We start from the raw sequence: 13632 nt of genomic DNA on the forward strand, positions 1-13632 counted from the left end.
CCTTACCCGGAGGTTAGACTGACTGGCTTATAGTTTCCTGGTTTATCCTTACATTCCTTCTTGAATAATGGTACCGTATTGGCTACCCTCCAGTCCTTGGCACCTCTCCTGTGACCAGAGAAAGATTGAAAATTATTGCCAACATCCCTACTATTTCCTCCCTTGCCTCACTTAACAGCCTGGGATACATTTCATCTGGCTAGGAGATTTACTATTAAGCCTACCAGACCATTCAGAATTTCCTCTTTGACTATGTTAAATTCTTTAAAAATGGAGTTGATTTACCGCCCATATCCTGCCGGAATCAGGATGGCTCATGGCCAACAGATCCTGTGAGAAGCCTCTTCTGGGATTCCCGATGTTTGTTAAGCCTTGCGAGATATAATGAGATCTTGTGATACATCATGATCCCGCACAAAATGGGAGGGACCCAGACTTGCAGAGTTAAGTGAGCTTAAATGTTCACATATCTCTCGTGAGCCAGATCAAACTGTCAGCCGGGATCTACTGTCAGCCGGGATCTATCCTTGCCGAGGGGACCCAACCGGGCATCGTTTGGCACTGGTCCCCACAAACGGGAACCAGCAGAAATTGCATCTGGCAATCTGAGGCCCCCAGATGGTTGGAATGCCATCTGGGGATTTTCACAGTAATTTAATTGCAGTGTTAATATGAACCTAGCTGTGACAATAATAAAGATTATTATTATTGGTACAGCCACCCAGGCACCCTGGCAGTGGCACTTATATGTCAGCCTGGCACTGCCAGAGTGCTGAGATCGCATGGCCAGGCTGGCAGGGGCACTGGTGCAAGGCTGGCAGTGCCAAGGTTCCCAGTGGCATTTTGCCTGCAATGCGGATTGGACCTGGGGAGGTGCCCTGCCCATATGAGATGGGGAGGGGGGGGGGGGGGGGGGGGTGCTCGAGGATATCCCAACAGGGGATTTGGGGCATTGGGGGATTCAGGTGGTCGTGTGGGTGGGGATGTCAAGAGATTTGGGCACCATTTTAAAATGGGGGCCTGATCTCTGAGCTAGTAAGTGTAGGAAATGTGACAGAATGCGGCCTCGGCGTGGCATTCCACACTGAGGCCCGAAAACCCCCCCCCAGAGTGCTATTAGATAGCATGGTTGTTGCCGGCACTTCCAAGTGGCGGGAACGACCCCTCTAATCCCGCCCGGAAATTACTCTTCTTTTTCGTTACATCGCGCCCCCTTTCACAGTCCTTTTCCCTGATTTCTATTTCACTGGTGAACTACCAGTTTATCGAGTGGAACCCCTTTCGGTTTGTGCATAGTGGCCTCTTATCTGCAGGTGCTCGTAGGGTGACATGCATCCTGTCGATCACTCCCTGGATCTGGGGCATGTCAGCGATAACGGCGCACCCCCTTGCCTGGCATCCTGGTGTGCTTAGTCCTCATTGAAATGGATGTATTGTGTCGACTGGGCATTTAAGGCCTCGGTGATGGCATTAAATAGTCAACCACATTGCTATGAGTTGACCAGGTAAGGCCTGCAGATTTTCTTCCTTAAAAGTCTTCAGCGATTCAGATGGGTTTTTATGACAACCAACAAAGTTTTCATGGTCACCATCAATGAGACAAGCTTTTTTGCATTCCACATTTAAGAGTTGAATTTAAATTCCAACAGCTACTGTGGTGGGATTCAACCTGTGTCCCCAGAGCATTAGCCCCGGCCTTGGGATTACGAGTCCAATTATGTCAACTAGCCCCACCACCTAAACATGCACATACTTCTCTCCACCCCTGAAGATACCCCACTGATCTTTCAGAAAGCTTTTACAAGGTTTATCTTGTGGAATTTAAAGTAATCTGCAGCGGTAAATTGGGAATTGGCTAAATGTCTGTGGTTAGAATGTTGTCAATGTATTTTGATCTGCTTGGAGACCGGTTATCAGTCGTGCCTTTCAGGGATTGAGGCAAGGACCTTTACTACATACTATTTTCATAAATGATGCAGATTATGGGCAGCAGCAAGATATGTGCCGGTAATACAGCTGTAGAAGATGCTTACCTATTCTAAGTAGATCATATTGTGTTGGGTATGGACCTATGCTTGGCAAATGATGTGAAACTTAGAAATGCGTAGTGTTATGCATTTGGTAAGGTCAAATGATAAAACCTCATCCACCCTCCTGGGAGCAAAATTGAAGCCAGCGGTGTAGATGATTTCCCGGTACTACAATGCATCACTCCTTTAATGTGCATGACCAACAGTGTGAGACTAAAGCCAACTAAGTCATTGGGAGAACCACAACCCAGTTTTAATGAACGATGTTGCATCGCACATGACTATAATATAATAAGTTCAATTTATGAATGACCGAGCTATTCCTTTCTCATCCCAAATGCCCGTTTTCCTCCCATGTGTTTACTTTTTCTCTCAGCACTTGTTTCTGGAATTTATCTTAAATTTGTTCTTCATTAGAGGCCACTCAGCCACTCCCAGCAGAATCAGCGACGTTGCAAATGTACTGCCGGATGAAGATCGATCAACTTCAACGGCAACTTCAAGCAAAAAAATCAGAGTCCTATAAACATGGAAAGCGACATTCAACAATACCAATGAACAGAGGGACTGCTCCTCAGCAAAGCTGCATTGTACCCCAGCATCTGATAAACCAAGTACGGCTTAAATGCATCTCCGAGACAGTTAAACAGGTACTCAATATTACATTTTCATTGAAATCACTGTTCCTCTACTTGTTGCAGCAGGATAAAAGTAAATGATATCGTAGTGGAATTAGGGCGAAGGCACATGGGTGGCAATTAAACAAATTAGATAATTGTCATTTTCTCTCCTCTGTTGAGGGTTTTTTCTGGTCATAGAATTGATGGAACCATCAATTCAGCGAACACGTGTAGTTGGATCTGAACAGAAGCTTTAATACACTTACAACAGAGCCAGCCTATTCGTCGTTGAACTTCAGATGAACTGGCAGGCTGGCTCTAAGGCACTGATCTTTATACATCGGTCCCAGGGGGAGGAGTCCTGGGCGGAGCCAAGAGAGGAGCCCAGTACAAACTCTTGTGTACTCCCAGAGCGACTCCTCCTGGTGGTCGGATAGTGCAACTGCACTTAAAATGGTGGATAGTGGACATATATACACGGAGTTATATTGGCAACTATATACAGCATTGATTTTACAACAGGTAGATAACGAACATATATACATGGAGTGATATTGGCAACTATATATAGCGTGAATCACATTCACCACAGGAATCAGAATTTACAGTGCAGAAAAAGGCCATTTGGCCCATCGAGTCTGCATCGGCCCTTGGAAAGAGCACCCTACTTAAGCCCATGCACTACCCTATCCCAGTAACCCACATAATTTTTTTTTGACACTAAGGGAAATTTAGCATAGCCAATCCATCTAGCCTGCACATCTTTGGACTGTGGGAGGAAACCGGAGCACCTGGAAGAAACCCACACAGGCACGGGGAGAATGCACAGGCAGTAACCTGAGCCAGGAATCGATCCTGGGACCCTGCAGCTGTGAAGCAACTGTGCTAACCACTGTGCTAGTGTGCCATCCCGTGCCAGTGGCTTTCCATTGGTCATTGAAGGGCACCAATATCCTGGCTGGGAGGTTTGCCAGAGTCACTCGGGAGGATTTAAACTAATATGGCAATGGGGGGGCGGACCAGAATGTTAGCTTAGAGGGTGTCATAACTGAAGGGGAAATAGAGAACAAAAATAAGAGAACAACATCACTCTCAGGCAGAGCAAAAAAGGTGACAAGTGTAAGAAGGGAGGTGGTCAATGCAGGACTGAGGGTGTTGTACCTAAATGCGCGCAGTAAACAGAACAAGGTAAATGAGCTTGTTGCGCACATTGAAATTGGCCGGTACGATGTTGTGTGCATCACAGAGACGTGGCTGCGAGGGAATCGGCGTTGGGACCTAAATATACAAGTTTGTGTGTCCTATCGAAAGGACAGGCAGATGGGTAAAGGGGGCGGGTTGCAATTTTAGTAAGGAATGAAGTTAAATCAACAGCAAGGGCGATATAGGATCAGAAGGAATAGAAGCTCTGTGGATCGGGGATGGGGGCAGGGGTGGGGCGGCTGCCATTCCGTAGGGCAGGGACTCACTTTAGGTATCTGGGGGTGCAGGTTGCCCGGGAGTGGGGGAGGCTTCACAGGTACAACATCACTAGTTTGGTGGGGAGAGTGAAAGCTGATCTGGCAAGGTGGGATGGTCGCCCTCTGTCACTGGCGGGTCGGGTACAGGCGGTTAAAATGAATGTGTTGCCGCGATTTCTGTTTATTTTTCCATGCCTACCGATTTTCCTGCCAAAGGCTTTTTTCAGGGAGATTGAGGGAAGGATTACCTTGTTCATATGGGGAGGGAAGGTGGCCAGGGTGAGAAAGGACAGCATGGTAGCATGGTGGTTAGCACAATTGCTTCACAGCTCCAGAGTCCCAGGTTCGATTCCCGGCTTGGTTCACTGTCTGTGTGAAGTCTGCACGTTCTCCCCGTGTGTGTGGGTTTCCTCCGGGTGCTCCGGTTTCCTCCCACAATCCAAAGATGTGCAGGTTAGGTGGATTGGCAATGCTAAATTTCCCTTAGTGTTCAAAATTGCCCTTAGTCTTGGGTGGGGTTACTGGGTTATGAAGATAGGGTGGAGATGTGGGCTTGGGTACGATCTGTAGAGGGCCGGTAGTATTGAGGAAGCAGAGGCGCTGCAGAAGGATTTGGACAGGCTGGGAGAGTGGGCAAAGAAGTGGCAGATGGAATACAATGTGGGAAAGTGGGAAACTATGCACTTTGGAAGGAGGAATGGAGGCATTCTGAATAGGGACACGCCTAGAAAATCAGAAGCACAAAGAGATTTTTGGGTGTCCTTGTTCACGATTCTCTTAAGGTTAACATGCAGGTTCAGTTGGCAGTTAGGAAGGCAAATGCAATGTCAGCATTTGTGTTGAGAGGGCAAGAATGCAGGACCAGGGATATACTTCTGAGGCTGTACAAGGCTCTGGTCAGACCCCATTTGGAGTATTGTGAGCAGTTTTGGGCCCCATATCTAAGGAAGGATGTGCTGGCCTTGGAAAAGGTCCAGAGGAGGTTCGCAAGAATGATCCCTGGAATGAAGAGCTTGTCGTATGAGGAACGGTTGAGGACTGTGGGTCTGTACTCTTAGGGTTTGGAAGGATGAAGGGGGATCTTATTGAAACTTTCAGGCTACTGAGGGGCCTGGATATAGTGAATGTGGAGAAACTAGACAAACTAGAAGCAGAGGGCACAATCTCAGACTAAAGGGACGATCCTTTAAAACAGAGATGAGGAAGAATTTCTTCTGCCAAAGGGTAGTGAATCTGTTGAACTGTTTGCCGCAGAAGGCTGCGGAGGCCAAATCACTGAGTGTCTTTAAGACAGAGATAGATAGGTTCTTGATGAATAAGGGGACCAGGAGTTATGGGGAGAAGGCAGGAGACTGGGGATGAGAAAAATATCAGCATGATTGATGAGCCATCAATTGCACGAGAGACGAGTTGCTATACAAAAGTTAGGCTTTAATAAGCTAGAACTTAGCCCTGCGGTTGACTACAATAAAATGGACGACCGCCGGGCGTTCCGACTATTTATACCTCGGTATGGAGGCGTGGTTAACTCAGCCTCTCGACCAATCGGAGAGCTGTCACATGACTGGTCTCAACCAATCGGTCGAGAGGCTCATGACCGACCAGGGCCAATGGTAAGCCGGTGTTCTGCACCAATGACAGACAGCTATGCAAATCATATCACCACAATGATTGAATGCCGAGTGGCCTAATTCTGTTCCTGTGTCTTATGGTCATATGTTTTAGCTAGTCTCAGCTCCAGTAGTTGAGATGCTCCAGTTGGCCTTAGCAAACTCAGGTAGAGTTAGAGGAGAAATAATCAGCGTTGTTAGTTTAGTGATCCAGCTAAAAGGTGGGTCGCACAGCTGACTCAAATCCTGACCTCATCTGAACTCCAATTTTAACTTGGGACGGGAATGGGGTGTGAGATAGCTGAAGGATGTGGGAATCTGTGTGGTATCTCAGTGGATGATTTGATCTTTTACCCACAACTTCATGCTGACTCCCAAACACAGCTAACAGCAATATCGTCACCTCTAGCAAGGAGGAGATGCAATTCAGTGAAACAGGGGCTGGGGATGGAGGTGGGGGTCCCACTGCTACTGGGCCTCATGGAAATATTGTTCAGCAAGGTAAGCTATGACAGGTGGGGAGGAAGGGGAATTGTGAAGGACCCTGCCCAAGAGATGGGGGAAACCCAGGCCAAGGGTTTAAGACCAAGATGCCCTTATTGGGTTCAGAGGGCACCCTTAATAGCGCCTCCTTTAACCAGGAATGTTGCTGCTACTAATTTTGGTTGCTAGTTGTGTGACGGTATGGTTCTGGGTCAGGTCCACAATTAAAATGCTCTGTGTGTTCCAATGATTTAAAAAGAAATTTAGAGTACCCAATTATTTTTTTCCAATTGAGGGGCAATTTAGCGTGGACAATCCACCTAGCCTGTACATCAGTGGGTTGTGGGGACGAAACCCATAGAAACACGGGGAGAAGGTACAAACTCCACACGGACTGTGACCCAGAGTTGGGATCGAACCTGGGACCTCAACGCCGTGAGATAGCAGTGCTAACCACTGCACCCACCGTGCTGCCCCCCCCCCCCCCCCCGTGTGTTCCAATGATGTCACTGGGATGTAACTTTGCTATTTGAATTAGACCCCACTCCTCTAAGGTGGGTAGCCTTCCTGGACCTTAATTCAGGCAAATTAAAATGTTGGGACTGGAATGAGGCATGAACACCCAACCCTTCTCAATTTTCACCGTTCCCTCTCGGAGGCAGGAGTTAAAACCAGGACACTAATGTCATCAGAGCTCACTCTTGAGCAACATTCATTGGATAATGACCAGGACAAGGAGACTCGACTGATTCAATTACTCATCGGTTCTGCAGTTAGTTGCCTGCCCAGGTGTGACACAGCTCAGATTAGCAAACCCAAATCAAACCAGTGCGCTTTTGTGGGTGTATGATATTATATTAGAATTTGGGATAAGACTTACAAGCAACAGCAAAGTTAGTTTTCTTTTGCAGCGAAACTTTTAAAGGTTGCCTTGTAGCAATTGGTATTGCGGTGACAGTACTTTCCAACTTGACTCTAATTACTTTTGATTCCTGAGTTTCACAATGCATTCCACATAATCAGCCTTAATCAAACCTTCTTGTCAATTCATCTGGCGGCAGCCAAATATCACAAGCACCTCCGTGATAAGGAGACCACAGTGGAGGGAAAGGTGGGATGGCTGTTTAGCAATTCCGGAATTATAAGCGATTAAATCTGCATTGGTGCATTGCAGTGAATGGAATGTTGGAACTGGAAGCCAGCTTGTGCAGCTGTGGTATACCTTTCATGTGGGATTATCCGGCGTATAGTATAATTAAAAATTACTGCAAATCATACCTGCATTCCATCTTTGGCACTATGGCAGAACCCATCCGCGTGTGGACTTGAAACAATTACATTTGCAATACTGCTGGGAAGAGCTGCTAAAGTGGTGCACTATTTTTAGATCCTGCTGTCATCAACAATGTGCAGAATTTCAAGAAGCAAGCCTGAATCAGTAAAATGAGATTGAATGCAGAGAAGGATTCTTTAATGCATCTTTGATTATTTGAAGCTTGATATGTGTCAGGCAAGGAAACAATTACTGTTTTCAAGCAAGTGTAAAAAGTCATTGATATCAGTCTTGTCTTGTTGAACTTTTACCTCGGGTTATTTGCCTGTGTTCGCTGTTGAAGATCACTTCCTTTGATCACTTCCCAATGAGTTAGAGCAAGTCTTTATCTGTTCAATATCCAGGTCATTCTAGCAAGAACAGATACTGAATGGAGCCATTGTCAGTATATTTGCATTAGTAAATGTCTAATATGCCCCACACATCCTTCGTTTCAGAAAGCAGTAAACACTTTACCAGACTGTGATTTAATCTACAAACTACAATTTATTATCAGTAAACTTTAGTTCTATAATTTAAAGTTAAAGGGTGGGGGTGGGGCGGTGGCATTCATTGGACTTCTGCACAAGAAAAGATACCTTTCTACCTGACCACCTGCTTCTCTTTCGTGGATATGTCCATGCCAGTGTGTCCTTAGAGAGGGAGCACTTGAGGCCTTCTATGACCAGTAGACAGCGCAAAGGCTGTATTGCATTATCTCAAACCAGAATTATGTTTTAATTTGAATGAAGTTCCCTTAAATTTTTCTTTCTTTTGTTACAGTGCACCTTTTAATGGGTGGCTCACTAGTTAATTGGTTTATTTGTAATGCTCAAAAGGGTATAAAAATACACCTATTGACACCTGGTGGTTGGTAATGTTTCACTGTGCATAAATCTAAAACTGAGTAAAGATGAACTTGTGACCTCTTCCTTCACCATCTGGCAGTAAGAGGTTTAACAGTAAATAGATAAGTAAACGGTAGATTAACAGTAATAAATAGACTTGGCTATTCAGGTATGAAATATGGAAAACAGCAAACAGCCAAGTATCCGTCACTAAAACAGTATAGGGGTTCACTGCAACCACTGAACTTTCTCCTTAGTTCATTCTCTAATGTCTTCAGACTGAATTGGAAACAATAGCCCAAAAGATAGGGGCCAATGTTCCTGTCTGCTTCTTCCAGGTAAAGTAGCTCATGCCCCTGGGAAATGGCCAGAGATCCAAAATACCCATTCCTATTGGGCAAATAGGCAGGTGCAGCAAGGTCTTGCTTGACACATTAGAATATTCAAATGACTCACGAGTAACATCATAATGCCTCCCTGTGTCTGTCTGTCCATTATGTCAGTACAATGATTTCTCATCCTGCTCCTGCAATTCTACCTCTGATGTCCCCAAAGGACCAAAGCTTGGCCTCCTCCTATTTCTCATCTATATGCTACCATTTGGCGACATTATAGAAAGGTGCAGCCTGAGTTTTCACATGTATGCTGAAAACAGCCAGCTCTACCTCACCATCCCCTCCCTATACTCAGCTACTGATGCTAAATTATCAGACAGCTTATCAAGCATCCAGTACCAGATGAGCAGAATTTTCTCAAATCTACCCAACTCAGTCAAGAAAATCTGGGCCATTGTATCTGAAACACAGAAATAATTTAGTACTAGTCATAAAAGATCAAACTAATTTATCTTTCTTTTTACTGACACACATCCATTGGGAAATTGAACTGGATTCTTCCATGCAGGACTCAGGCTTATAAAGTGATTATATTAGCTTACCTTTAGGCTATGTTGCAGAAGCTAGAGCAAATTTTGGCAGGACTTGTCCAAGCTTTCCTCCTCACACAATGAATTAAGTGAATTTAGCTTCTACTTGACATTATTATCACAGATATCCAACACAAAGGTGAATTAGCTAACACTTTACTGTTCTAACTACATCCATGATGACATAATTTATATTATCACTAGGTTAAGCAATGAGAATGACATAAAGTGCCTATATGTGTTATTCATTGATAAAGTTTACATTATCAGAGACATAGTAGTCATTGAAATGTATCACAATGTCACTTCGGTAGCTGGGATTTGCTCAATTACAGAGTTCCATCCAGTATATAAAATTACAATGTGACATGGTAAGGTTAAATTTACCATATTCATTCAACATATGGCTGGCAAGTTTCCAATTTCGGGCTTTCTGTCAGTGATATGAGTATATCAGATGCAGCAACCACACAATTTATAGAACATCAACCACTGGATTGTTGAACATAAGAACATATGGGGCGCGATTCTCCGCTGCCCACGACGGGTCGGAGAATAGCGGGAGGGCCTTCCTGACATTTTTCCCGACCTCCCGCTATTCTCCCCCCCCCCCCCCCCCCCATGGCCGCCCCACGACACAAATCACTGCTCACCGTTTTTTACGGCGAACAGCGATTCTCCCCAGGCCGATGGGCCGAGTTCCCAGGCCTTTACGGCCGTTTTCACGAACGCAAACACACCTGCTCTCACCGTTCATGAAAACGGCCGCAAAGTGCCGTCCCGGACAACCATGGCACCGATTGGCACGGCCGCACCACGGCCGTGCCAAGGGTGGCATGGGCCTGCGATCGGTTCGGTCCCGGCTCTGGGTCACTGTCCGTGTGGAGTTTGCGTATTCTCCCCGTGTTTGTGTGGGTTTTCCCCCTCAACCCAAAGATGTGCAGGGTAGATGGATTGGCCAAGCAAAATTGCCCTTTAATTGGAAAAAAATAATTGGGTACGTTAAATTTAAAGAAGTCCAATTCAGTTTCTGATCAATGGTAACCCCCAGGATGTTGTTTATAAGAATAATAATTGTTTATTATCACAAGTAGGCTTCAATGAAGTTTCTATGAAAAGCCCCAAGTCACCACATCCCGGCACCTGTTCGCGGAGCCTGTTACAGGAATTGAACCCACGCTGCTGGCATTGTTCTGCATTACAAACCAACTGTTTAGCCCACTGTGCTAAACCAGCCCCTGATTATGGGGGATTCAGCAAGGCTAATGCCATTGAATTTGCCACACCCCTAGCCAAGCTGTGACATCACTGACATCTGTAATGCTGGGTACCTCTGGAGCAGACTGGGTTAGATCATCCACTTGGCACTTCTGGTTGAAGGTTGTTGAGAATGCCTCAGCCTTGTCTTTTGTACATATGTGCTGCCTCCTCTATCATTGAGGATGGAGATATTTGTGGAGCATCTTCGTCCTGTGAATCATTTAATTGTCCACCACTGTTCACGGCTGGATGTGGCAGGACTACAGAGCTTAGATCTGATTCGTTAGTTGTGTAATTGCTTAGCTCTCTATTACTTGCTGCCTTCTGTGTTGCAGCTTCACCAGGTTGACATCTTGGCCAGGATTCTCCCCTACCCAGCGGGGCGGGGGAGTCCCGGCGTATTGAAGTGGCGTCAATCACTCCGGCGTCGGGCCTCCTCAAAGGTGTGGACTTCTCCGCACCTTTAGGGGCCAAGCCCTCACATTGAGGGGCTAGGCCCGCGCCCGAGTGGTTTCCGCTCCGCCGGCTGGCCTGAACGGCCTTTGATGCCATGCCAGCCGAGGCCATAAGGACTTCGCCGGCCGGCATAAGTCCGCACATGCGCTAGAGCGTCAGCGGCTGCTGACATCATCCCGGCGCATGCGCAAGGGAGGGGGTCTCTTCCGCGTCCACCATGGCGAAGGCGGAAGAAAAAAGAGTGCCCCCACAGCAGAGGCCCGCCCGCCGATCGGTGGGCCCCGATCGCGGGCCAGGCCACTGCCACTGTGGGGGCATCCCCCGGGGTCAGATCGCCCCAGGCCACCCCCCCCCCCCTCCCCAGCGCCCACCCGCGCCGCCAATCCCGCCGGTACCAGAGGTGGTTTAATCCACGCCGGCGGGAGAGGCTTTTCAGCGGCGGCACTTCGGCCATCGCAGGCCGGAGAATCGTCGCGGGGGGCCCGTCGACCGGCGCAGCGCGATTCCCGCGCCCGCTGATTCCCGGATGGTGGAGATTTCGGGACATGGTGGGGGCGGGATTGACGCTGGCTCCGGGCGATTCTCCGACCCGGTGTGGGGGGTCGGAGAATCCCGCTCCTTATTTTTCAGTATCCCTGGTGTTGCTCCTGGCATGCTCTCTGCACTCTTCATTGAACCAGGGTTGATCCCTAGCTTGGTGGTAATGGTAGAGTGGAGGATATGCTGGGCCATGAGGTTGCAGATTGTGGATGAACACAATTCTGTTGCTGCTGATAGTCCTCATGGATGCCAAATCTTGAGTTGCTAGATCTGTTTAAAGTCTATCCCATTTAGAAGGGCAGCACGGTGGCGCAGTGGGTTAGCATTGCTGCCTCATGGCGCCGACGTCCCAGGTTCAATCCCGGCTCTGGGTCACCGTCCGTGTGGAGTTTGCACATTCTCCCCATGTTTGCATCGCCTTCACCTCCACAACCCAAAGATGTGCAGGGTAGGTAGATTGGCCACGCTAAATTGTCCCTTAATTGGAAAAAATTAATTGGGTACTCTAAATTTCAAAAAAGTCTCTCCCATTTAGCACAGTGGTAGTGCCACATAACACAGTGGAGGGTTTCCTCAATGTGAAGACAGAACTTGTCTCCACAAGGACTGTGCGGCGGTGACGTCTACTGATACTGTCATGGTCAGATGCATCTGCAGCAGGCAGATTGGTGAGGATGAGATCAAGTATGTTTTTCCCTCTTTGGTTCCCTCACCTCCTGCTGCAGTCCCAGTCTAGCAGCTATGTCCTTTAGATCCCGGACATATCAGCCTATGGTCCTGCCGGGCCTCCCTTGGTGTTGGACATTGAAGTCTCCCACCCAGAACATATTCTGTGTTCTTGCCACCATTAGTGCTTCCTCCAAGAGGTGTTCAGCATGGAGGAGTACCAATCATCAGTTGATGGCGGCCGGTTTGTGGAAACCAGCAGGAGGTTTCCTTGCCCATGTTTAACTTGAAGCCGTGAGACTTCATGGGGTCCAGAGTCGATGTTAAGGATTACCAGGGCAAGTCCCTCCCGACTGTATACCACTGTGGTGCCACCTCTGCTGAGTCTGTCCTGTGGTGAGACAGGACACACCCAGGAATGGTGATAGTGGTATCTGGGACATTTTCTGTAACATATGATTCTGTGAGTATGACTTTGTCAGGCTGTTGCTTGACAAGTCTGTGAGACAGATTGTTCCATACATGAAAAAACATGGGACATACGATAAATACACAAGCATACATAGACACAGTCATCGGGTGAAGCATACGGAGTGTAGCACTACACAGTCACGCACATGTGTGGAGTGATCAGTTTAGTCCACAAGAGGATAATTCAGGTGTCTGGTAATAGCGGGGAAGAAGCAGGAGGAGGGGTAGATAGTCAGTGGATGGGACGCGGTTTCACCTGACGGACTGGGCTGTGCTCATGACTCTCAGTAGTTTCTTACAGTCTTGGGCCGAGCAGTTGCCATTCCAGGCTGTGATGCAGCCAGACAGGAAGCTTTCTATGGTGCATCTGTAAAAATTGGTAAGAGTCAATGTGCATATGCTGAGTTTCCTGAGGAGGAAAAGGTGTTGTTGTGCTTTCTTGGTCATAGCATCGACGGTGATGGATCAGGACAGATTGTTGGTGATGTGCACACCTAGGAATTTGAAGCTATCCCTACCTCGGCACCATATATACAGATAGGGGTGTGTACAATACTTTGCTTCCTGAAGTCAATGACCATCTCCTTAGCTTTGCTGATGTTGAGGGAGAGTTTATTGTCATTACACCACATCACTAGGTTCTCTATCTCCCTTCTGTACTCTACTCATCGTTATTCGAGATCCAACCCATTCTGGTCATGTCATCAGCAAACTTGTAGATGGAGTTGAGCCAAATGTTGCCACACAGTCATGTGTGTGTATCGGGAGTATGGTCGGGGGCTAATATGCAGCCTTGCAGGGTCCTGGTATTGAGGGCTATGGTGGAGGAGGTGTTGTTGTTTATCCTTGCTGATTGTTGTCAATGGGTCAGGAAGTCGAGGATCCAGTTACAGAGGGAGGAGCTAAGGTTTTGGAGTTTTTATATGAGCTTGGCTGGGATTATGGTGATGA

The 13632-nt window shown here is 47.2% G+C and overlaps 1 protein-coding gene across 9 annotated transcripts in view; it reads left to right on the plus strand.

The window, feature by feature from the left end:
• Nucleotides 1–13632, plus strand: part of LOC119952445 (uncharacterized protein C8orf48-like) — a 77943-nt gene that overhangs the window by 49591 nt on the left and 14720 nt on the right. For all 9 annotated transcript variants that reach the window (XM_038776207.1, XM_038776203.1, XM_038776205.1 and 6 more), the window contains one exon: nucleotides 2448–2680. In XM_038776207.1, coding sequence (XP_038632135.1) covers nucleotides 2448–2680 — 233 coding nt within the window. The remainder of the gene's footprint in view (nucleotides 1–2447; nucleotides 2681–13632) is intronic.

The sequence above is a fragment of the Scyliorhinus canicula genome, chromosome 17 (assembly GCF_902713615.1).
Source record: "Scyliorhinus canicula chromosome 17, sScyCan1.1, whole genome shotgun sequence".
Lineage (NCBI taxonomy): Eukaryota > Metazoa > Chordata > Chondrichthyes > Carcharhiniformes > Scyliorhinidae > Scyliorhinus > Scyliorhinus canicula.